Raw genomic sequence first — 24,919 nt, 5'->3', positions numbered from 1 at the left:
TCTACTAGATACGGATGCCCAGAAAATACCGAGAACATTCTCATCATTTGATTGATCTTCTTCTATCGTAATCCGTATCTAGTGCTTGTTACAACTTAGGGAAGACGGAAGATGGCAGAATTATCATCTCTCTTGCGTCCCTGTTAGATTGAGAAGCCCTCAAGGCTCTGAGTCTAACAAACTGGGCGCTTTGTAGCCTCGCAAGCACTTACATATTCCGCATTATCTCATTGTACGATGAGGAGGGAAGCTGAGAGGGTTTCAAGTCTAGCATACCACACCCACGGGCGAAAGAGAACGTACGCAAGCTCCACCTCAACATCGTGGATTACGACTATGTGAGTGAGATATGACCGCTCCACAAGCACAAGGCGATGTTTGTCAGTATTTTCTTCCGCAATAGCTGACTGATCTGCCACACGATAGGATTCCGATTTAGAAGGGGAAATCAAACAACCCAGACAATGGCAAAGCTGTTACTAATGTTACGAGAACTTCCAAATCTGGAAAGTGATGCTCTGCGCTTCGTGAAGAACTGTGCTGTGGATGATCAATCAGGAGTGGGATATAGATGCCATGCCATTTGAAAATGCAATGAAGCTTGTCCCCGCCCTGAAGACCGATATATATGTTTTGATCCTGGCATAGAGATTTGAGCCCGGAAGCTCTACGGCCAACTTGTGATGAAGAAGATCGAGAGGTATATTAAAGACATTGTGCCGGAAGGTTGGACAGCAAATAGATTGTGGAACATTCAGTATAGGCGGCTATACGGTGGAAAATCTGATACAAACAGATGACTACGAGGATATTGAGGTCCCTTTGTAATAACACCGAGAAGAATGCACTTATGTCCTCGAGTGGGCTTGTGCTATGCTGTGATTTCCTTCAAGTTGATTCTACCGGGATACATTGTCGTGTTTCTTTACAAAAGCCTCCTTGCTTTTTGTTTCACTATCTACTGCGACTTTTCTGGATTCTTTGCTGTTATCAAGTCGTTTCTATTACTCACCATACTTCATTCCAAGGTCATCTGCGCATGAGTGTTGAATATTCTAAGCCATTTTCCCAGAGTGTCCACGGATATACTCATGAGCTGCTCCTGTGGAATTAGTGCGCAAATACGGGACCATGTGCATTATAAACAAAAATAATAATAATTAATAGGTTGAAATTTGCGTAAGACCGTTCGCTGCAGATGGAATCACAGGTCCTGATTATAAGCTGAAGTAGAACAAAACAAAAATTACGCCACAATTGACTAATATCACTTGTCCTGGCAATCACAGCAGATATGACAGCATACAAGTTCCTCATTATTTGGCATTGTGCTCGACCACTTCCACTTCCTCCCGATCTCCAAATACCTCAACTTGGGTGCTGGAAAACTTTCTGGCCGACACGTTTTCTTCAAACAACATATCAAGTTCAGCAAAAGTGCGACCGGCTGTTTCTGGAACTCGGAAAAACGTGTATACAACACAGCAAAAGCAAACTCCTCCCCAGAAAAACCCTGCAAAATTACTCCAATTCCAGGCGGCAGGGTTCAACATATAGGGAGTTAACACACCACAGATGATACCGATAATATTGTACAGGACGCGACCGAGAACCACGGTCTTGATTTGCAGTCGACGAGTGGAGATTTCTGCCACGAGTGAATAGGCCACAGTTCCGACGGAAAGCTGGTAGAATAATGCCCAGCAGAGCATCAGTGAGCCTGTTGCGAGTGATGCTTGATCCCTATGGGCACTAGGAACTAGGCCAAGGAAACCAAGCAAAAATAGGATAGTGCATAGTCCGCAGAGACCATAGAGATATAGCGTTCTTCGGCCAATTCCAAAAGACATGAGGAACCATGCTCCAAAGACACCAATCATGTTGATCCCATATTGTCCCATCGCGAATGAATATGAATTGGATGCTGATAATCCTGCCTGTTCTAGGAAGTATGTAGAGTAATTGGAAAAGGAATTGCCGCTGAGGTTTTGAATTGCCCACACAAGACAAACAACCTCTGTTCGCCGTAAATTGGTCCCTTTGAAACAGTCAAAGTATGAGGCTCCATCTGAAAGTTTCGATTCGAGATCGGTAGTGTGGCGTATCATAGCAATTGTTTCATCCGCATTGAAATCCAAGTTTCGGTCAGCATTTGTGAGGCGTATGAGTGCCTTCTTCGCGTCTTCATCCCTATTCTTTCTGACCAACCACCAAGGTGATTCCGGGGCAAGGAAAATCGCAACAAAGAGAGGAACTGGCCACATCCATTGCAATCCATATGGAATCCGGTATGACCATTCGTCATCCCGATTCAGCATCGATTTGATGACCCCAATGCCTATCAATTGTCCTAGTCCCCAGCAGAAATTGACGTATGACGTGAGATATCCTCTTAGAACGACAGGGCAGACTTCAGATGCATAGGTAACTGTCAGTGTCTGGAAAATGCCCCATGGAACTCCGGCGAGGATTTCCGCTGCAAGCAGGGTTTGAATGTTTGGCGCCGTGAAAAAGATCGCCGTGAATATAGTGATCAGGGCTAAGGAAGTCATAATTGTATAGCGATATCCGAATCTCTCCGAAGCCCATCCGTTGATCAAGAGGCCAATGATTTCTCCACAAGCCGCGCCATTGCTGAGACCAGCTTGCCACTATATGCGACAATTTCATTAGTAACAAGCAATGAATGGGGGAGAGACAGAAGTAGTAGCCACTGGCTTAACTTACTGCAGCTGGGACTTGATAGGAACCATCTGCCATCATTTCGCCGTACTTGCGTGTAAATTGGGGAAATGCATAGAAATTATTGACCAGACTGATATCGTAGCCTTCCATCGCGATACACGTGGAAATAAGAACACTCCACCCGATCGCCTTCGGATAAGTTCTGATACCTTGTAACAGGGTCATCTTATGCTCCGCTTCGGTAGCCGCTTTCGCATTGTTGGTTGCTTTGGCCGTAGGCACGGAATCCTGGCGTTCGACATCTCCGAAGGCATTCCCTGCCGACGAAATGTCGTCCTTGGTCATGATTGTCCTTTTCGAAGCTGAAATCCCAAGCTTTAGATATGAACAAAAGGAGAAAGGATAGTCATATAACTAAGCTCCAGGCGTGAGAAATAATTATTGGGGCGCGAGACATTTTTTTGTGGAGTCGGGGCTTATTTATGTAGAAGAGCGGGAACGTTGTTTGAGGCCGGCTATTCCCAAGTCTCCAAGTAGCTCGTGGTCAAAATGCGGGATAGGGCCCACAGGTCCACCAGTTAGTCGGCCACTGACACGAATCCGATTTCGAATAGGAGCACTGTCAGCAAAGGATTGACCCTGACACATGACTGCGTTCTGTTGCCTTCAAAGGCCGTCTCAAATATCACAAAAGATGATTCCAATTGGTGTATTTGACGAATGAATAGGAAACATGATTCCGAGAACAATTGTGGCGGCCAATAGAGGAATACTTGGCGTATCTCTCGCTTAGTCGGTAAAATGCTTAGCGACTCAGGATAATCGGGGAATTACGGGGTTACATCCATGTATCCGGGTGGGGTATTGAACGTTGAAAAAAACGCGGGGCCCCACGGGGACATTTGAAAATTGACATTTCTCGTCAGATTGTCCCCACTTTGCATGTCGCGAGGGCCCAATTGATCGGAACTTACCGACATGGATCGGCTACTGAGAAATCCGTTCGGTGTGCATGTGTTATGTGCTGCAAGGACTCAACTCCGCATATGTGAGATCATTCCTTTATAAAAGGTCGAACAGGAGCATGAAGTGAGAAATATAAATCAGGTTGCTGAGCGTCATTGATCATATTGACCAAGATTATTCGTGATGCATATCTATTCTCAGTTTCTACTTCTTGGGGTTGCGACGGCTGTGGATGCTGCCGTGAAGCCAAGAGGAACATCCACAATCCCGGATTATTTCCAGACTAGCTATGGTCCGTTTGCAGGTAGATGTTTCCACTCCCATCAATTAGTCCCTCAAGTGTTGACAGGTATAAACATAGGCCCGACACAGGCCGGAAGCGCACCCTTCCTGGCCCAGACAAATCCAGCTCCATTTGGGAAGCATGACTATGTGCCCAATACCCCGGTGGTGACTGATGTACCTATCATTGGAAAGGGTGATGGTGCTGACTCATTCAAACATATGGGCAATCTCTCGTACGTATGACCAAAGCTCACTGGCTTATTTTATACATAACTTACAATGGAGCCAAGGCCTTATATGCCTAATCCGTCTGGATTTGGGGTTAAAGAATACGCACTTCCTCCCGGTGCCAATATCACACAGATGCATATGGTACATCGACACGGATCTCGGTATCCCACTTCTAGCGCCTCTGTGGCCACTCTGCCAAACCGTATAGCGGAGCTTCTCGCCAACGGGACTCGCTTCACTGGTAATCTGGAGTTCCTCAACACCTGGGAATATCGACTGGGAAAAGAAGAGCTGACGGCTCTTGGGCGCCAGCAGCTCTTTGACAGCGGTGTGCTCAATTGGTTCAACTATGGTCAACTTTATGATCCATCCTCACCACTTATCGCCCGCACATGCACTCAAGTGCGAATGTTACAGTCAGCTGAGAACTTCCTGAACGGATTCTTCGGACCTAAATATGCCGAGAACGTCACTTTGGAAGTCATTATCGAAGAGACTGGATTCAAGAATCCTCTGGCCGGAGACAAGGCATGCCCCAACAACAATAACGAGCGGTCAGCTGGCGGAGACTGGGCAAGCGCCGAATGGCAGAAGAAATATTTGAAGCGTGCAACAGATCGATTCCGTCGATCGATGACGGGCCACCCAGACTGGACAATCGAGGACACTTATCTTGCTCAGACGATGTGTCCATATGAGACCGTCGGCTTGGGATACAGCCCCTTCTGCTCCCTCTTTACCAAGGACGAGTGGGAAGGCTTCGAGTATACCTTTGCCCTAAGCTACTATGGAGGAAATGGATTTGGGTCTCCCACCGGACGGGCAGTGGGCGTGGGTTACGTCCAAGAGCTCGTTGCCCGATTGGAGCACCGCTACCCTCGACCAGAGGAGGGGTTTGCTGCCATCAATGAAACACTGGACACCAAGCCCACAACCTTCCCTTTGAAACAGAACTTGTATTTGGACTTCAGTCACGATACCACCATGTTCTCGATGTTGACTGCGCTAGGCCTCACACAGTTTGAGCAGTTTCTTCCCACCTCCGGTCCACCGGAAGACCACCAACTGATTGTCAGCCATATTGTTCCGTTCGCTGCCCGCTTTAATATCGAAATCATCAAAGCGCCGCGGCCCGTACGTGCGAAGCGCTCGAAGGATCCCAATACCTCAGTATATGAGTCCAAGGGGCGTGAAACAACATATGTGCACATGTTGATCAACCAGAGGACAATCTCTCTCGGACACAGTATCCCAGCATGCGGGAAGCGGGATGACGGATGGTGCGAGCTGCAGACGTTCATCGAGGCTCAGAAGGAAAACATTGTAAAGGCGAAGTTTGAGGACAGTTGTTTCGGCGACTATGCAGTCCCGGCGTACGGGGACATTAAAACGGGTGCAGTCTGAAGCGACATCTGTTATGGCATCTCGTGATTCGGATTCTATATTGGTTACGGGGTAGAAACTATAGGCAGCCTTTCGCCCATTTCAAAGGATCCCTTGTTCTGATTTTCAGTTCTTTAGTTTGATTCCAGACGCCTGCACAAATCGATCAGGATAAGAAACGTATTTAGCCGCCCATATTCATCAAATAACGTAGAGATTGTATTATGTATATAGTAAATTGTTGTGATTGTGTACCGAACGGGAACCAAGGTCAGACCTTATACAAGCTTATTCAACTAGAGTGACACCACTGCCTGTAAACATTTTACAGGTTCTGGGCGACGGTGGTGAGGATGGCACCGAGGGGGGTGGCAACAGTGGGAAGGCCGAGACCAGTAACAAGCTCAACGACAGAGGAAGACAGCTTGACGAGGAGGTGCTTGCCGTCCTTGCCGACAATGTGGAGGAGGTTCTCAACGGGCTCGGAGATATCCTTGACGAGGTCACCAACATCAGCGGCCTCAGCGACGATGGAGCCAATGGGGCCGGAGATGGTGGTCAGACCGAGGCCAGCAACGAGGGAGGTGACGGAGGGGGAGAGCTCGATGAGAAGCTGCTTGGCGTTCTGGCCGGTGACAGTCAGGGTGGTCTTGGCCATGGGGGCAAGGTCCTGGACAATCTCGCCACGCTTAAGGTTCTTGCCGAGAGTAGCAACAACGGTACCGACGGGGACACCAACGGTAGGTAGACCAAGGCCAGAAACGAGGCCAGAAACCTCAGGGGAGAGGCTGATGAGGAGAGCACCGACGTCAGTGCCGACAACAGTGACGAGGCCGTCGACGACGGGGCCAAGGCCAGTGACCAGAGCACCAAGGCTGGAGGCGGAGGCGACGATGGAACCGAGGGGAGCACCGAGGGCGCCGAGACCAAGGCCGGAGACGAGGGCAGAAACCTCAGGGGAGAGCTCAATGAGCAGGGTGGTAGCGTCAGGGCCAACAACGGTCAGGATGTTGTCGAGCTGGGGTCCGAGGTTCTGGACGACGTGACCGTCCTGGACAGCGGGGGTGCTGCTGGCAGAGGGGGAGGCGGGAAGGTTCAGGACCTTAGTCAGGTCACCGAGCTTAGAGACAGTGGGAACCTCAGAAAGCTTGAGCTCCTTGGTGATGTCGCCAACCTTGAGATCACCGAGGACGCTGTCAAGGCCACCAAATGGGGTAGGAGCGGCGAAAGCAGAGCTGGCCAGAGCGGCGACGGTAGCGATGAAAGAGGCCTTCATTGTGAAATTAATGGAGATATGGAAACTGGAAAGAATGGCTGTTTTTTTTGCTTAAAGAATGACTATGGTAAGAAGCTTGGGAGAAGAAGAGAATTTTGACGGGAGTGAAGAGAAACACAGTATTTATACGCCGTGAGCTGGATGTGATCTACAGGTACGATATTGCTTGCCCCTGGCCCCTGTTCAAGCCTTTGCAGCTTGTCAACAAAGCAGCAGTATCCTAGACTAGTGGGTCAGCTCCATAGTTGACGTGATTTCGAAAGGATCGATATAATGGAGTCTCAAAGAAGTATTAAGTGGGACTAACATCTCCTTTATGGTCGGGATTTCGTGTCATACGTACCAAATCAACTCAAACAGGGTCAGCACAGTGTCCTGTCTAGATATGGACTATTGCTAGGGTCTTCAAAGGCAAGAAACATCAAGGGTATATATGATACCTTGTCGAAATTAGCACTTGTACAAAGCACTGTAGCTGCAGCTCACACGTAACATTCATAGTTCCTTGGAGCCCACACGTCCTAAGAGCCTGTCAAATCATTCAACAATCCTAAATCGTAGAGATGAAATCGAAGTGTCCGGATATCACCGGACAAGAGGTCCAAATTGAGATCTGCATACCCATATTTAGGCTACGTAGAGCGAGGTCTTTTTGGCCTTAGATTGGCTTAGATGAGCTTAAACTCCAGGACTGTTCCACTGGCTCCCGAGTAACTCGACCGAATTATAAAATTTGTTTTCCACCGGAAATCTGGTTATTCCAGCCTTGAAACATGTACGCATCTTCATCCAGGTCAAACCCCTGATCCAAACCCACTTTAAAGGGGTCGTCTACTCTAGGACCCCATCCTTGTTATTTGCCTTTCTCTCGCTCTGATGTTTCGACGTTACAGTGGAATAAGAAACAAAGAATGATCTGCAGGGTACACAGGGAAACCTGCAAGAGCTCGTAAGTTGACTTTTGGCTCCAATAGCGTGGATTTATGTTGCCAATCAGCCCTGATTACTTATCTCCACTTAACCATCCAACATACCTTATTGGTCATTTATAGTCAACCACAGTTTAAACTTCTAGGGACCCCCTTTCCGGTTGTCCAGGTCTCCAGTCCACGTTTCCTCGATGATCCAAACGGCCATACAGACAGTTTTCCATTGGCTGATCGGAATCAATTGACCGCTAGAACCCCTAGATTGACCGGAACAAAGGCAATGGTCAAACTTAGCTTGACTGGATGCCTTTGAATGCCGCGAGCCACTTCGGGACTTGGAATCCACGCCAAAAGCTTGGGTGCCACCTATATCCCCCAGGGAATTTTCTTTGAGTTATTTCTTTGTGTATAGGGATTGCCGGAAACCCGGCTATTGTTGGCCACTCCCGCGATATTCACCACAGAGGACAGTGATTCGACCGACCTACTTTGGCATATAAGCTAGGCCGTTGAGAATAGTGAGAAGATATGATAGAGCGCTAATAGCGGAAATAAGCCGATTTTGATAACAGGCACTTGCATGATGCACCGAATGTTCCGTTCGCTTGCCCGTTGGGGTCAACACGAGAGAGGCTCTGTCGATCACCGGGTGGACTTCGGAAATTCCCTACTGATACTATCTTGGACTAGACTAGGAGTCCTTTGTGGCCAAGAGGACTATCGCTATCTTGATTTTTCTCATCATGATTCATTGGGCTTTCTGTCTGATTTGTTGCCGTCTCGATATTGGATATCTTTCAACTACAGGGGGCACCTACCAACTTAGGAGTAAACAATACAATGACTCAATAATCATCCTTTGATTAGAATGCTTGGGGATGATGCTTGTTTCGTCAGATTTAAAGCAATATTAAACAAGTGTGCTTTAGTATACATAGCTGATGTGTATTTCAGATGGTCTGTAATAAAAGTTCGATAGCTGGTCTGTCACGATCTGCTGCTAAATCCACCGATCTGGCCTCGATTTGGGTTATAAAAGAACCTCCCACTGTGGTACGGAGTACATATATCCACACCAACAAAGGATATTCTGGGCCTATCTACTCGATCTGAGCGGGACTGATGCAGTGTATGACCTGCATCGCTCCAGGCACAGCCTCAGTTGGTCTTCCGGGTTCGGTGGCCGATATCAAGAAGCCACTAGAAATCAACGCGCCTAAGAATGAAGTAAAATCAGAAAAGGATGTGCTGGAAGCTCAGTAAACTGACTGAGACTGAGCACTATATTTAATGATGATATTTTTTTTCGTTATGTGATTGATCCTTCAGGAAATCGGTGTATCTGGCTCCCCATAAATTATCCTACCGTTCATAAGTCGAAAGTTTAGAGGGGTTAAAGGAAACAAACCCCAGCGACGACATTGTAGACGGCTTTGCCCCCTTCATAGACCGCATCCAAGCTGGTTTGGAAGTCATGGAAGACAGCGTGTCCATCATACGACCCGAAGACATTGGTCTGGTCCTCCAGAGCATCTTCAAGTCTCGCAAAGAGGTCATCCGCATCCGCCAACTTCTCCACGAGAAGACTGATGCCATTCAGTGCTTCACTCGTCACTGTGGTATCTTCGGGGCTGCGCCCACTGAAGTTGGAGGTCCACTCGAGCATCTCGCATTTCTCCTTCTGCAGCGCACATCCGGTATATACTGTAGCTACTATGTCCGATTGCTGCTACCCCAACAGAGGGCCATTTTGATAACATCCCGTGGGGTCCTTTAAAATTGCCCTCTGTCAATGTCCTTCTTTAAATTGTTCAATAATTCTACATACTAGCCTCTTAATTATCCAATGTGCTCCGCATACTTAATGAAATCGAGTTCTGACCACAGCCTTTCCAAGTCCTCATCTCGTAAACAGACTGCAATCACGACCTCGTCCTCAAGTGTGTCCGGCAATCGAAAAGTCAGCCCCTCTACCTCATTACATCGTGGCTTTCGCACGGCCTCAGGCAATCCCAGCCCAAGATTGAAATCGAAACCATAGCTCGGCACTTTTGCCCATGAGCTGAAAATGAGATCTACTGACGTATCAAGTGTTGCCCCAAATGAGAAGATGCTTTTGTCAGGTGTGTGGTCGAGGAAGGTGGCAATAGCGCGTGTATGGTGTTCCAAGTGCGATTTGTCGTTCAGAGCTGATCGGAGTTTCAATGCAACGCCACCTAACGGCTCTTCCGTCAATTCCTGAAGAGTATAGCCAGTATACACGTTACTCTGTATGGGTCCTGGATAGAGTGGGGAAATATCTAGGAGACCCCGTGCGTCAATGGCGCGCATGATTGTGGATTGAGAGGAAGGGTCCAGGCGAAGCAGACGGACCCGAGCGATAGATTGCCAAACGAATGCGGTCAGAGTGTCATCCGTAGAGACGAAGAAGGGAGATGTGATAGATTCCATGGCGATGGATTTCAGGCTTTTCAGAGAGGTGGGAGAAACTTTGAAGGACGTCCATGTGCATTTTGGCGGCGACTCGAATACATTCCGGTATGGCGCGGTATTGACAATGTAGCGACCAAGATCGGTGCCTACTGCCTGAGTATCTTTGAGCAACGGAACTATATCGCGGCGTGGAAGATTGCCATCCCGAAGTTCCTGGGGTGTGAACGGTTCATCACGGCAAGCCTTTGAGAAAAGATGGATGATCTGGCCTAAACCAGTCGCATCCATGACATTATGCTGAGCAACGAAGGTGAGAAGGAGTCCGCCAGTTATGAAATTTGCCTGAATAAGGAACACGGGTGCAGACTCTAATTTGCTTTCTGGAAAAATTTTGCGTGGTGCCAGAGTGTCCTGATCGAGCATGCTCATTGGGAAATTGGCACGCCGCAAGACATCCATTGCCGGTACATGGGGGTCATGCTGAAGATTCTTCACTATCAAGTGAGAGATATCTTCTGTTGGTCGAATCATGAAGTGGCCTGTATGGCCGTCACCCGATCCCTCGTTGACAACTTGACCTGTTAACCACGGAAAGCTCCCATGGAGTCGCTCAAGACCTCTGGCGAGAGTGGCAGTAATTTCTGAATGTGCGGTAGCATCAGGGACGGTAAAACAAAGACATGACTGGATATTGATGGTGAAGGTCTGTTGACCGAAAATATCAAGGTAATCATCCATATTGCCCAAGAATGCGACGAATAATCAACGCACTATCTCAATTTATACGATATCCTCATGGTGGCCTGGTCAACAAACGTGTCACGATGTATACAATATGAGTCATATTGAATCAATCCGGATCGGTCCATTATTTGATCTGACAAGAAAATGTCGATGTATTCCGTGTTGTAAAATGTGTCCAATCAATGGTATTCAACTCTCTGTGTTTCTGTATCGTCCCCCCCTCTGCCCTATACCACTATTCTGCATCCGTCTAGCACTATTAGTCATTCTCAGGTCCTAGTTAACGTTAACGCTCGACTTATGTTAGTTGTTCCTCTAGTTAAGCGCTTATAAGATGCTTCGTCTTCCCTCCCTTCCAACATAATATCTCGCATAGATATATATAAGGATCTTAAAGGACAGGTAGATGAACCGAGTTAAAGCAATCATTCTTGGCCTCCTTCTACTGCAGCTCCTGGAAGATCTTGGCTCCCTCGACCTCGACCGACCTTGATCTATTATTTTAATACATTGGTATGTGCCTTGACACGCTTCTATGGCTAGGAGGGACTCGGACATTGTGTTGCTAGCTCGCTCGGACTCTCATTCCCCCTTTCCTTTCTTAAACCCCTTCACATAGAGATATGTTTAGTATCCTAGCCTGGGAGTTGGCGCGCTAGCATTTTCGCACCTCCAAGGCCTTTCTTTTCCTCCTTGGATGCCTCAAAAGTGAGTTTGTTTAATGCCACGGTGGTGAGTGTGCAATTTTCTGTGATAACATTGATGGTCTCTTTCTGCCACTTACGGCGACCCTCTTTCGTATCGACATTGAACCACCATAAGCAAGTTTTGTCTCCTTCAACTAGAAAGGCCCTGAGGATTCTTGAAGTATATGCTGCGTTTTGTTCCCCTTGTTGTTGGTGTTACCCTGCAACGGAATATGGATTACAAGGCTAGCACAATTCCTCCCCTGAAGTGCTGTCTTTTTGGCTCATCCAGAGAAGATGGCCTTGTGTTCTGCATATGTTCCTCTTCCTCTTGTTTGTTCCTTTCTTCTTCTTCTTCTTGTCTGTCTATCCGTTTTTCTTTTCCTGTATTTGTTTTTTATAGTGCCTTAGTCCTAATTCGGGACGATAGTATCCGTGGTTTGAAACAATATTCAAGCTTCTAAAGCGCCTAATAAACATCGATACATGACTACCAAGTAAGGACGAAAGTAATATCAAGCTTGGTTTGAGCTTAATTCTCGATTTGTAACCGTCACTGGCTTAAACCTTCAAGCCTTGATAGGAGAGGTGTTAGGAGAGAGGTCTATGGAGACGTCTAAGAGCATAGTTGCCGAATTTCCTAGCTCTGTAGAACCTAGCTTCCACAACTCTCCAATCTATCTCACATTACACCATGCACTTTGACGTAGTCCTTTCTAACAATGATGGAGTAGAGGTGAATATTACAAACTCCTAATCACCTAGGATATAGGAAGTGCATGCAATGAACCTATTGCCCCGTACTGCTAACTGACGGTATATCGGGCGAGAAAAATGGCGATTTGCGAAACTCAGGTTAGTGCCCTATTTACTAGATCTTTCGGGATCCAGGGAGCGTTCCTTAGTTTTCCCAGAAATATCCCGGCATGTTTTGTTCTCAGACGACAAAAAGAATGATATTTTTGCATACATCATGCCGCCCACCTTCGCGGTAAGAACAGATGGAGGGCGATCCGAATATGATCGATCTTGCTCGACGTTGCAGACCAAGTCCACGGCACAATCTTGTGAAGCTTGCTCTGCTACATCACCGACGTTATAGTTTTTATTATCCCATATCAACTCCATCAGGCTAAGAATAGTCCGAAAGATGACTGGTGACTAAGCGAAATTGTTCTAAAATAACTGTATGCGTAAGCGTTGACTTTTGTCTTTGCATTGCTTACTACAGTGTTCTTTGCCGTTTTACCTTATCAAGTGCAGTAGATAGCCTTTCAAGGTACTTCATATGCGATTGGGGCTCAATACCAGGCTCAATGATTCTCTAGAGTACGCCATGACCTCGTAGTAGCACCAAACATTACAAACGAGCGTTGAAACTGCGGTGTGTCGTTGAGGAACACTAATAGCGGTGAGGTTTTGGTTTAGATCGGAGATTGAGTGTGGTATGTGGTATGCAAGAAGGCGTCGTACATCTGCCGTGTTGCAGGTCGAAGTAACATCTGGTTAAATGAGACGAATTCATAGTAAATATTATTCATTATGCACAACATGTGGAGGGGTATTTCACAAAAACAAAAAGAATCCGCCACGCTTATTTCTTTTTTCAAATTCGTACCAATTGTTACACCAGATAATGTTTTCACAGCCCAAGATGGTACCCCGAGTAAGCATCGCCGGCCAGCGGCATGCCCGACAACGGGTCTTGAGCATACATCCCCTGATTTGACATATAGCCCACCGAGCCATCCATCAGAGTTTTCTCTATAGAGGCAGACTCGTCCTCGAACTGCTCTAGATGTCCATGTATGTCCCACCTCCTATCACAATATTTGAGCAAGTCGCGGATATAGGACAGGCAGCGAATGGCACGTGCGTGGCAATTGAACAAGTCCTCGTCGGCCAGTACTGGCGGTTCTGGAGTCCCCGCGGGGACGGACGGAGGTGCTGGGACAGCGGCACTAATGAGCTTGTCGTAATTGTGGGACAGGACATCGACAAATAATCGACCCACATGGTGCACACGCTGAATGTCCAGGTATGTCAGGAAAGGCAGGGCACTGGGATTTTCGAGGACCTGGTGGATTTGGCTGATGTAGTCCATGCACCGGTCGAATAGAAGAGCTTTGTTGTAGTCGTGGAGCGTTGGGTATCGGTGTGAAGGGGATAGGAGGATGATAATGGTGTATAATAATTCGAGCCGGTATAAAAGTGAAAAGTGATTGGGCGCATTCTTGGGGCATTCATGGAACCACTCCCGGGCTCGCCAGCACAGAGTCCAGATGAGGACCACGGGCTGTGGGGATGGATCGCGCCCACTGTACTGCATTTCTTGGTAGCCTGCGGACAGAATCTGTCGAATTTTGACGATATGCATGGCAGATGCCGGGCTACGTAGGAAGATCTGACTTTGCTCTATGGGGGCCCCTGGTGCGGCAATTGATGGCAGTGCAACGTTCGCAGATCCGTCAGAGAACGAGTAAGTTCTCTGCATAGCAGGACTCAATCCTCTGTAACAAAATATTAGCAGGGGAGCAATTAGAGAACAGAACGAAGCACGAACCTGTCTAGACAATAGATGCAATGAAACACACGCCGGCGAATATCAAGTCGATCGGGATTAATCGAAACTTCAGCAGGAGGATCTTGATGCAAGCCCAGATCGATCGCAACCTTGACAGCCATTCCAACCAAATACCAAGTACGGAAGCGTATCGGGTCAACCAAGGAATATTGAGCAAGCAGTAGGATTGCTTGGATTCCCGAAATTGACCCAGGGCGGAGGACCTCCTTGGCATACGTTAAAGCCTCTGACACGAGAGCCCATGCCCTTTGATGGCTCTTATCATTGTGATGATATGAGACTGACGCCAAGCCGATAGCTAGAACCATACGCAGTATCCAATGGTCGAAAGGTTTGGCGAACCGGCCACCTGATTGATATACAGCATCTACCGATGTCCAGAAGCTCGTTTCGATAAAGAAAGGTAGCTGGACAAAAACATTATCGAAATAGTGTTGGAGCAACGGGGCCGCTTCGTGTCGCGGAGGTAGTGAATAAGGAGAGGACGGTGGGGGAGAATCGACTAGAGCGACTGAGAGGAGAAGGTTGGCGAAGGAGGTACTCGAGGTGATGCCGTGGAAGTCCCGCGAAGTCGCATTGACGGATCTTTTGGAATGTCAGCGAGGCCAGCAAAAAAGCAAATTCAGCCATTGGGGTACTCACAAGAAACCAAAATCACCAACCAAATCGTCAATGTCCGAAACCTCTCTGCGGTGCGCAGGGCCCAATGCACTTTCGCACGAGACGGAGGTGATCGACATTTCCCGAGGGATCCCATCGCCCTCAGCCGACAGCGAGGTTGATCGGGCACGTAGCTGACTGATCTTCTTCTCTAACTTCTCACAATAGCCTTCCAGTGACGCGACATAACTTCTTTCTTTTCCCTTGGCGAATTCATCACTTGCCCCGGAGCAAGTGCTCGCCTTGCTGACCCTTTCACAAGCCGAACATGCGGGGAGCTTGCCGTCGCATTTGATCTTCGCGGTCCGACATCTCGAGCAGGCAGCGACTGGACGACTAACCTTGAGCAGAGGATTATCCAAAAAGGTAGTTGTGACGGACATGTCTGCTCATTATCCTTGTAGACGGGTTAGCAAATTTGAGGATATGGGACCCCCACTCCTCCGTAACCCCCCTGCATCCACTTTAAAACGGTAAAGAATAATACTCACATGACATATAGAGAATATCCTTACCCAGTCCACGGAAGCTGCATGAGGAAAGGATTAGCGATTAATGTCAGATAATAAGCTCTAATTTAAACGAGAGAACTTCAACTATCTTGTTCGAAATTATTATAGGGCAGGAATTGGGGGAGGGGGGGGGGGGGGCGGAAGATCTGTGGAACCGCACGGACTTGATGAGTATCCGTCTCTAAATGGCTATTTTTGTAGTATTAAGAGTGGCTATTAACGGCTATAATGATATACAACATATTGATAATCATTAAACACATTAAACATGATCAATTCACTAAATAAATTATACTAAATTACTCCCTCTCACGCTTAGCTTTTTTTTTTTTTTCAGCTGCGCCAGTGCCACATACCCACTCCCATACGCCCAACCCTTTTCCAACGCGGAGACCCAAAGTCTGTCGATTCAGATCTGGACCGAGGCCCAGTGGTCCCATATAACCTCTTCCCATTTGAAACTCAAAAATCTCACCAAAGGCCTGAGAGCCTCATCATGCCGACTGTTCAAAATATCGATCTCCTACCTTGGGTATAAACTTGATGATGGGATAGGACCCTTTTTCGACCTTCCTGATACCCTTGCCCACCATGACCTCGAGTCCGGACTACTCCTCCACAGGGCCGAAGTCGCCGGAATTACACTCCCTAGAGCCACCCGACGGTCGCATCGCTCATACATTAACAGCCTGTACAAGGTGTAGACAGGTATGCGACATCGGTCCCTCTCCACCTCCTCCCCGCCATCTCGGACCGTTTGCCCCTCTGTGCCTTGGCGCCGATGCCCTGTTTTGTCTCTTTGTTTTCCCCTTTAGTGGCACTGTCTCCGACTGACCCACCCTTCCGTGTAGCGAAAATCCAGATGCGACCCCGGGATTCCACGATGTGCGCCCTGCGAACGAAGCAATGCCAAGTGCGTGTATTATGACTCGGCCCGAGACTCCACTATACCTCGAACCTATATCGTATCGCTCCGAGAGAAAGCCCGGGCGTTAGAAAGAGAGCTTGCCAAAGCTGAGAAGGAGATACAACATGCTGCCGATGCTGAGCTGATGGTGCGGGGCGCCGGGCGCATCCGGTTTAAGGAGAACGATGAAGCGCGATATCTCGGTGCCTCGAGTGGCATTGCCATGACTCGTTTGGTCATGGAAATGGCCAAGCAGAACACCGATTCTAAAAGCATCAAGGATGTTGTCCCCGAATTCACCGCACAAGAGATCAAAGATGCGTTTGCCGAAGAAGACTCGAAGCCGACATCCAAAGTCTATCCCATGATAAGCTCGATCCCACAACCCAACCTACCTCCAAAGGCCCTGACCTATAAATTGATTGATCTTTTTGTGGCCAAAGGTATGGCGATCACTTTGGATTCTTCTCGTATAGCTCGTATGACTGATTTGTATAGCACAAGCAATACTTCCCCTCCTCCACGAGCCCACGTTTCGACAAGAGGTAGAGGAGGTCTTCAATGGCTCGACAGATCCCTGTCAAAACTTCCAACTGCGGATGGTCATCGCCATCAGTATGCAGAAAATGAGCACAGAATATGCTGGCCTCGCTGATAGTTATTATCTTGCGGCCTTGCCTTACCTCGAACCTACACTGAAACGGTTGGATTTGGGGGCTCTACAATGCCTCGTGCTTATTGCCTCATATTCAATGGTAACGCCCACTCGCACAGCTGCGTACTGGGTCGTGGGGACGGCTGCCAAACTTTGTCAGGACTTGGGATTGACCGAAGAAGCCACCGTCACTAAGTCACGGTGTGGGAAACCATTGAATCCCTTGGAGATCGACATGCGTCGAAGATTATTTTGGATCGTCTCATCAATGGAATTCGGTCTGTCTCATAGTCTAGGTCGATGCAGCAGCTACTGCGTCAGCCATGACCATATCAATGTGAAATTCTTTGAACTAGTGGACGACCGGTACATCACCGCCGAGGGGATCACGCCTGGAGCGAAACCCGTTCTAGCAAAGTGTATTGCAGTTCACTTTTTCAAAATGCGACTGCTCCAATTGGAGCCCAGGAGAATGCTCTACTCGAACAGACGAGAGAGCCCAGTTGATGATCAGGATCCATGGTTTTCACAGATGTTGGCCAAAATCGACCATTGGATGGCCACTACCCCTAAGAACGACGATGGCAGTGGGCTCAATGTGAAATGGTTCGTCGGTATTCTCATTCCCGAGATGCGGATTTGCTGACAATGACTTCTACAGGTTTCAAGGAAGACGGAACACCATCATTGTTCTCATGTATCGTCCCTCGCCGCAGATTCCCGAGCCAACCGTTGGTGCCGCCAAAAAATGTTACGAAGCGGCCATTTCCAATATCGCTATGCATAAGGAACAGATGATCACCGGATCGGTCGACCTGACATGGGTTTTTGTGCAAGCTCTGTTCATGGCTCTAAACACTGTCCTCTGGACCCTCTCCTATCCCGAAATTCGGAAAGAGCACACCATTGAGGAAGTCCAAGGGCATCTGGATACGGCCTTTGAAGTGATCGTATTTTCCGCCGAGCGTTGGCCGGGGGTTCAATCTGCCTACCTTCTTTACAGGCGCCTTGTTGCTGCGTGCTTGAAAGCGTATAGGACAGAAGAATCATTTGTTGTCCACTCGCCTTCTAACCATCCTACGCCAACCTCCTCACAAGGAGTCACGAGCCCTCCAGCGATGTCCAGCCCGTCAAGCAGTACAACTGCTTCATATTGTTCCAACAACCGTGGCGGCAACCTACCAGTCGGTGATACCGCCTCAGTCGGTACTTATTCCAGGGGACATTCGGCTGATCCTACATTCAATGAAGAAAAAACCCCACCTGCAATGGCTCCTGGACTATCAAAAGAACCACCAATGCCATTGGTTTCCTCCGCATTCCGCATGCACCCGCCACTTACAGCCCAGAGTGGGGCGCCACATTATACACCAGAAGCCTACGTTGGGCCGACACTCTACCACGATGTATCGATCGACCCGACCACCCCTTATAACACGATACCTTCAGTTGTTCCAGGCCTGCAAGGCTGGGACCCCAACTTCTCACTTGCCTCAACAACCGCGGGTCATTTGGCATATACCGATGCGACTGTCGATCCCATGAATTGGTCCACCTCCATTGGAGATCAGTACTCTCAGTACTTTCATGAGCCATTTCCAACACCTTCATGGCGTGAGCGCACCCTCAGTCAGCAAGAGCAAATTGAGCTCCTGGCTTCCCTCGAACACAATATACCCGATGTATCTTCTCAACTGGTTAATGAGTATAATGCTTACTATCAGTCCTGAGGTTCTGGTGTAGTCGATCTCCGTCTGCGGATATCATTTTGTATTGGAGAGCTCTGGCGCTTAGCTGGGGAGTTATGCCTTGATTTCCGGTATATCACTGCTATTCTATTTTGGACTGCCTCATCTTCTGACAATCTGTGGAATATGTATTCTTTAATGGTCATGTTGCTAACCGGGCTGGGGGTCGCCTATGTTGAGAAAGGCATCTTAGGCCACATGACTTTGTTTTCTCGGCGAATAGTCTTTCAGTAGTAAGAGATACCATTTTCAATTATTTCAAGTTCCATTTCATACATGATTCATTGGGGGGGGGGAAATAATAATCGACGCAGGTAAGACCCGGGTTCCGCAACCCAACATCTGAAGAGTGCGATACAATCTGATTAATTTATATCTTAAAATTTATATATTAATTTAATGTGTATTCAATCAAGTATGGGCGATTTAGTCCCGGTAAATATAGTTACAAGTGCTTTTGAATAAAGTTTTGGTTTTCGGCGACTTGTACGAAGTAATTCTCGCCACTCGCTAAGGAGATGATTATTTAGAGTCTCCAGACGCACTCGTATCGTCGCATTATAATGAGAAAAAAGAGAGAGAAAAAAATAAGAGAAGAACAATGAATAGATGAATACATGAATGCATACTCCATACATAAATCAATAGAATCTACAATGCATATATGTTGTACCAAATAAAGCACATCGGGCCAAGACCGGTCACGTGAACCGATCAATTCGCCGTCATCCTCGCCGGCTTTGACCACAAGGATTGTCTCCATCATCACTCTCCTTCACCACAGCCACTCATCAGCCACCCAATCTGCACCACTTGTAGGGATTTATTATAGTCCCTTGGAATGCAGATGATCTAGTTTGCCCGTTGAATGACCTGCTCGCCTGCTTGAGCGACCGTCGATCGTGACCGGGAAACCCCCTCTCCAGGCACTGGTATCATACTTTGCGATTCGGATCCAGAGCCGCTCTGGTTAACACCGTATCTGCATGCTGAACTTTTCCTCGGGCTCTCATGTCTGATCGCACTCACCCCATATCCTTTCAAGCAAGACCTCCTTCACCTTCCTCGCCCGCCGGGTCTCTCAAAGAGAACCACCGGTTGCCCATTTCTTCGGACCACATCCCCCAGACCCCGACATCTCCTCCGTTGATGTCGGTGAGCGAACAAAGTCATGCCGCCAACTTCATATCCTCGCATACATCACCGAATCAGGCGACGGTCCAACCTCCGAACATCTCCTCCCCCCATCCTCTGCGCCGATGTCTACCCAAACCTCTCAACAGCCCACAATGAGCACAACGAATTCATTCCCCACTCCCGCCAGCAGTGTGAGTGGTCATCCTGCAAATGCGACTTCGGTGGAGGATGTGGATCAGGGGAGAAAATCTTTCAGTATGGGGATGCAGGACTCGGCAGAAAACTCGGGAGCAAGTCCCGCTCAGCAACCAGCACAGCACAGAGCGACCGACCACGATCGGCAGTCTTTGCCAACAGACAGCACTAACGATTTTGCCACCGGGCAGGGTCCGCACTCGACAGACCCCGACGCTATGGATGTAGATACAGACCCGACTCACCAGGCAAACACCCTCGGTCTCAGTCTGGATTCTCTTCAGAAAGAGCTAACCTCGGCTTTTCATCTTTGCAAGAGCTGTAAGATTCCCCAAAATGCATCATGGCGTCTGCTATGTGCAGCTGCATGAATGTACTGATCTTGCACATTCTTGGAACTGAAGTTGTTAACACTGCTTTTTACTCCTTGACAGCTCCGATCGTTACTGGTCCAGACCCTTCAGTGGATCTCGTTTCTCTCTATGGGTTAGGCTCAATCGCGCACTCGGTAGCACGCATGGATCCCGTGACGGGAGAGAAAATCAACCGCCTCCGGAAATCATACGAGGGAAAGCTGAAAGGATTGGGACTCGCTGGGCGGAACAAACCCCTCAAACAGGAGATTGGCGCTCCTGGCAGTCTGAGGTACATGACCCTATGGCCCGAAGAGGAATGGCAGAACCAGAAGGTGCATGGCAAACCCATCAAGACTTCTGACATGGATTCGGCGCTACAAAATCTTCAATCGCGAGCCATGCAAATGGAACCAGGACCGATTCCTAATAACGATTTCTGGGAAGATATCTTGGGTCACGAAAAGCCGGCCAAGAATCCAGCACCAGGCGAGACTGGCAAGAAGGCTGCCCCAGCTCCAACTGCCGGTCGCCCCTCTACTCAATCCTATGCTGCATCTCCACGATCACAGGAAGCGGAGCGACCACGGCCTAGCAGGGGTCGGAAGAGACATTACGATGACAATAGCTTTGCCGGCTATGGTGAAGGGTTTGTGGATGATGATGATGACCCCGGATTCTACTCGAACGGCGAGGGAACTGGGAAGAAGAAACGCAAGAAGGTATTGCATTCCCACCGTAACCAATTTTGAAAAGAATTAATCAAATTAATCAGGACCACGTCGCTAAGGTGTCAACCCCCATGTCCGAAAGAAGCGCTAGCTACGGGGTAGGCATGTTCGGCATCGGGGCCAGATGACGAAATGTGTTCTATGATCATTTCGAGTCAACCAAAAAGCTGTTTCTGTTTAATTTTTTATTTTTTTTTCGATGAAACACCAATTCTGCCCATATTAACCTAGGGGTGATGGGCTGATGGCTCGAGCCGAGTCTTGCCACTGTGCAAGGCCCGAGAACTCGACACCTCTTGTGGCTCCCCTCCCCTTGTCTTTTTTTTTTCATTCTCAGTACATGTTGCATCACGGTGCTGGATATACCCGGCTTCATCAATCGGACGGCGTTTTTTGGCGGGAAACAAAGCTATCCAAAGTGGATATGATCAATTGCTTTTATTTCGTAAGCTTTGTTTTCTCCCGTCTTGGTTTTTCTTCTTTTTTTTTTTTTTTTTCCTCTCTTATATCTCGCGCACAGCTATTCGAGATCTCCACTGCTGTAATGGTTGGTAACTTGGTTTTTTTTTTCTCTTATGCTTCTTGTTTCCATGATTATTCTAACCCAGCCAAGATGGTGCGATGTGTTCATCTTCAATGATTATAGGGAGTGTGCATGACTCTTCCTTTGCATTTTTTTTTATATCATCGAGTCTTTGGAACATTGGCCTTGGCAACGTGGAGATATCATTCCACGATGACGAGACAAGTGCCAAAGAATTAGTCAATCGATTCAATAGATGACAAGATGCTTCGCTTCATTGTAAGGTAGAAGTGGCATTCGGGTTATGTAATCAGCTTATAGTCGATGTGTCCAGTCCAGAGTGCCTGGATAGACCCGTGGACCATGCTGGTGTAGGAAGGCGCCTACAAAAGAAAAGGCCTTGGGGAAGAGTTGGTTTCGGGTCATAGACAAAGTAGGGAAGTACGGGCTTTTCGATTCTAGGAAGGTGCGAGTGTTGGGAGTATAACCCTCGCCCCCAACTTTCTTCCTTTCTTCCTACCCGTCTGTGCCTACCTGATATCAACACCACCAAGTTGCTGAGGTCCAGTCCATGGTGGACAAATATCTTCCTTTTGAGATATGGTAAGAGGCCAAAAACGCACGTGGGTATGAAAGAGTCCACGAACACCACAGATGAAGTGGGCTGGTTGAGTATTAAATGTGCTACAAAGGCCGAGATGTTAACGGCACTCTTGCCTTTCCGAGCAGAATATCTCCTCCGGCAAGAACATGGTGAGATCACGGGCTTTATTCATAAGGGTTACCTACATTTATCTAGGTGTGCTGTGATAGGGTGCCTCGCGGTCCATGCTTCCAACCCAGGTTGTCTGTGAGTTAAGAGATGGCTTCTATCACGCCTGGGTAATACACTCTCACTTCCTGGGTTTCTTGCCCGAGACCGTGTTTCATCAAAGGTATCAGCGCCTTCAAATCACAAATATGCTCCAACTCTGGATGACATGACCAGAACCGCATTCACTAAATCAGGCTCCAGGATCCCAGGTGCAGGAATGTCAGGGCGAGGCATATCATGTGTTTAGTCGGCATTGAAGGTGTGGCGGTTTTTTGGGCATCAGAAGTTTGGGAAAAGAGCAGAAGCAAAGCGTGATAGCTTGGCGGTTTAAGTAATTCTAGACAGCACCGTGCCTGAGTGTATATCCCTCTGACAAATCTTTTCAAGCCGCAAAAGCAAAAGCAAAAGTACCGTCACATATCACACATCACACAGGTATGCGGGGTTAGGTAGCTTTGTAGCTCCAGCTGCAGCTCAGTTGCACCCAACACGAGTTTCTGATGCGGAAACCCTGCTGATCATCTACTCTTGTCCAATTGGACAGGCGAGGAAATATTCACGCCCATCACATCACCCAAGTTAATTGACCGTACGGTTGATAATTGGTCATGTGGCACAGCTTGTGCAATAGCTGCATTCTTGGCTGCTCGTGACGAGCGCTCTCTCATTTAAGTGAAAGTGGTTTGCCGTATTATCCTGAAAGATCCTCAGAATCAGCTAGTACACACTATGCCTTCGCCTATTCCTCAGCCCCAGGGGCTTCCAATTCTTGGAAATATCTTTGATATGATCCCTGGCAATACCTGGGCTTCTTTGAATAAGCTGGCAGCAGAACATGGTGGTAGTGGCATCTTCAAAATCAAGATACTCACCAAGCAGCTTGTCTTCATTACAAGTGCAGCTCTACTCGAGGAAATTTGTGATGAGAAGCGCTTCCGAAAATGTGTCACCGGTCCTATTGTCGAGATCCGCAATCTTGCCCACGACAGCCTCTTTACTGCGTATGACAACGAGGAAAGCTGGGGCATCGCGCATCGGATCATGGCTCCTTTCGTTTTGCCCGACGCCGTCAGGGAAATGCATAGGGATATACAACTCACAACAGACGACTTGATCTGGAAATGGACTACAACAGACAGTACCCAGCGTGTGGATGTCTCCAATGACTTGGATCGACTCAACCATGCCGCCAACATGAAATGCTTCTTCGGTCAGCATGTAGACTGTGTCCTTGGTGAAGAACCCGCTGTTATCAAAGCTATGTCAGATACAACCTTTGAAGCCATGCGTCGGCCCACGCGACCTAAGCTCCTTACTCGGCTGTTGTACCAGAATACATTCGACAAGGATATCAAGACTTGTCGCGACTATTGCGCTCAGATGATCACCAAGCGACGTGATAAGCCCACACAACAGCGGGATTTGCTGCATGCCCTACTTCATGAAAAGGACCCGAAGACTGGAGATTCCCTTCCAGACAGCCGGGTCATCGACGAGATAATCAACATTTTCATTGGGAGTGCCACGGCCCCGAATCTCATCGCCTTCAGTCTGTACTATCTCGCCAGAAATCCAGACGAGGTCACCCGTGCCCGTCAGGAGATTGACACCCTCCTCGGTCCCTCCGGCCAAATCGAACACTTCCATCTCTCACAATTGCCCTACTGCGAAGCCATCCTCCGCGAATCGTTCCGTCTCTGCGCCACAGCCCCAGGTTTCAACATCGAGCCTTTGCCCACCGATGGTCCGGTCCTACTCGGTGGAGGACAATACGAGATTCCCAAAACCCAGACCATGATCGCAATCCTGTCAGCTGTCAACCGCGATCCTGCTGTTTTTGATGACCCCAATGCATTCAAGCCCGAGCGCATGCTCGGCGACGCCTTTGACCGGCTTCCAAGCGGTGTGAAGAAGGGGTTCGGAAATGGGAAACGTGAGTGTTATGGTAAGCGATATGCTTGGGAATGGTCTTTATACGCACTCATTCGCATCATTAAGGATGTTGATTTTGAGTTGGCGGATAAAGAGTATACGTTTGATATGGAAGGGAAGAACTTCAATGGTGCTTTCAGTGTCAAGCCACTCGGCATGTTTGCAACAACTAAGAAGAGAAAGACTGCCGTTTAGTCTGGACAGAATGGCACATGTATATGTGTGGTGTTGATATCATGTTTTGAGCCTTGCGGGCTGTGTTGATACCAGGCTTTGCTTTTATACCTTATAACAAATTGCCTCGCAACTGAGAAGTTATTGTCGGCATTACTAAAGCCGACAATGATATTAACTTTTTCCTGAATTCTTGCTTTGTGGCCGCATGACATTCCAAGACATTAGAAACCAGCTCAACCATGATATAACCGAGGCTATCTCACACTGCAGCCTCATCTATCTGCTCCTTTTTGGACCACGATTGTTTCGCCAAATCTCTGATGGAGTGTTTTGCTCCACAAACATCATAGAGCTGCCTATGTTCCTCGTTGAC

General features: G+C 48.1%; 10 protein-coding genes across 10 annotated transcripts; 6 read left to right on the top strand and 4 right to left on the bottom strand.

The window, feature by feature from the left end:
* Nucleotides 1–1,316: 1,316 nt before the first annotated feature.
* N7447_005720 (Major facilitator superfamily domain general substrate transporter) lies at nt 1,317–3,030 on the bottom strand (the record flags this gene model as incomplete). The annotated part of the gene is made up of 2 exons (XM_057229982.1): nt 1,317–2,651; nt 2,728–3,030. 2 exons carry the CDS (start codon nt 3,028–3,030, stop codon nt 1,317–1,319), a joined length of 1,638 nt encoding a protein of 545 aa, XP_057085072.1.
* Nucleotides 3,031–3,834: 804 nt separating this feature from the next.
* Nucleotides 3,835–5,571, top strand: N7447_005719 (histidine phosphatase family protein; the record flags this gene model as incomplete). Its single annotated transcript, XM_057229981.1, has 3 exons — nt 3,835–3,955; nt 4,013–4,169; nt 4,227–5,571. 3 exons carry the CDS (start codon nt 3,835–3,837, stop codon nt 5,569–5,571), a joined length of 1,623 nt encoding a protein of 540 aa, XP_057085071.1.
* Nucleotides 5,572–5,875: 304 nt separating this feature from the next.
* On the bottom strand, nt 5,876–6,826 carry N7447_005718 (uncharacterized protein; the record flags this gene model as incomplete). The annotated part of the gene is made up of 1 exon (XM_057229980.1): nt 5,876–6,826. The coding sequence occupies one exon, from the start codon at nt 6,824–6,826 to the stop codon at nt 5,876–5,878; it is 951 nt and encodes a 316-aa protein (XP_057085070.1).
* A 2,403-nt stretch (nt 6,827–9,229) lies between these two features.
* Nucleotides 9,230–9,561, top strand: N7447_005717 (uncharacterized protein; the record flags this gene model as incomplete). Its single annotated transcript, XM_057229979.1, has 2 exons — nt 9,230–9,452; nt 9,497–9,561. 2 exons carry the CDS (start codon nt 9,230–9,232, stop codon nt 9,559–9,561), a joined length of 288 nt encoding a protein of 95 aa, XP_057085069.1.
* Nucleotides 9,562–9,594: 33 nt separating this feature from the next.
* On the bottom strand, nt 9,595–10,926 carry N7447_005716 (uncharacterized protein; the record flags this gene model as incomplete). Its single annotated transcript, XM_057229978.1, has 1 exon — nt 9,595–10,926. One exon carries the CDS (start codon nt 10,924–10,926, stop codon nt 9,595–9,597), a length of 1,332 nt encoding a protein of 443 aa, XP_057085068.1.
* Nucleotides 10,927–13,260: 2,334 nt separating this feature from the next.
* N7447_005715 (Zn(II)2Cys6 transcription factor) lies at nt 13,261–15,245 on the bottom strand (the record flags this gene model as incomplete). Its single annotated transcript, XM_057229977.1, has 3 exons — nt 13,261–14,128; nt 14,182–14,787; nt 14,845–15,245. The coding sequence occupies 3 exons, from the start codon at nt 15,243–15,245 to the stop codon at nt 13,261–13,263; spliced, it is 1,875 nt and encodes a 624-aa protein (XP_057085067.1).
* A 720-nt stretch (nt 15,246–15,965) lies between these two features.
* Nucleotides 15,966–18,666, top strand: N7447_005714 (uncharacterized protein; the record flags this gene model as incomplete). Its single annotated transcript, XM_057229976.1, has 4 exons — nt 15,966–16,082; nt 16,226–16,724; nt 16,780–17,542; nt 17,598–18,666. The coding sequence occupies 4 exons, from the start codon at nt 15,966–15,968 to the stop codon at nt 18,664–18,666; spliced, it is 2,448 nt and encodes an 815-aa protein (XP_057085066.1).
* A 1,307-nt stretch (nt 18,667–19,973) lies between these two features.
* Nucleotides 19,974–21,228, top strand: N7447_005713 (uncharacterized protein; the record flags this gene model as incomplete). Its single annotated transcript, XM_057229975.1, has 3 exons — nt 19,974–20,337; nt 20,451–21,091; nt 21,145–21,228. The coding sequence occupies 3 exons, from the start codon at nt 19,974–19,976 to the stop codon at nt 21,226–21,228; spliced, it is 1,089 nt and encodes a 362-aa protein (XP_057085065.1).
* A 116-nt stretch (nt 21,229–21,344) lies between these two features.
* N7447_005712 (uncharacterized protein) lies at nt 21,345–21,759 on the top strand (the record flags this gene model as incomplete). Its single annotated transcript, XM_057229974.1, has 3 exons — nt 21,345–21,545; nt 21,621–21,647; nt 21,709–21,759. The coding sequence occupies 3 exons, from the start codon at nt 21,345–21,347 to the stop codon at nt 21,757–21,759; spliced, it is 279 nt and encodes a 92-aa protein (XP_057085064.1).
* A 1,407-nt stretch (nt 21,760–23,166) lies between these two features.
* N7447_005711 (putative cytochrome P450) lies at nt 23,167–24,564 on the top strand (the record flags this gene model as incomplete). The annotated part of the gene is made up of 1 exon (XM_057229973.1): nt 23,167–24,564. The coding sequence occupies one exon, from the start codon at nt 23,167–23,169 to the stop codon at nt 24,562–24,564; it is 1,398 nt and encodes a 465-aa protein (XP_057085063.1).
* Nucleotides 24,565–24,919: the final 355 nt, after the last annotated feature.

The sequence above is a fragment of the Penicillium robsamsonii genome (assembly GCF_028829455.1).
Source record: "Penicillium robsamsonii strain IBT 29466 chromosome Unknown utg000003l_segment0_segment0, whole genome shotgun sequence".
Taxonomy (NCBI): Eukaryota; Fungi; Ascomycota; class Eurotiomycetes; order Eurotiales; family Aspergillaceae; genus Penicillium; species Penicillium robsamsonii.
Note: the sequence above shows the minus strand (reverse complement) of the source record. Positions and strands in the feature narration are given on the sequence as shown.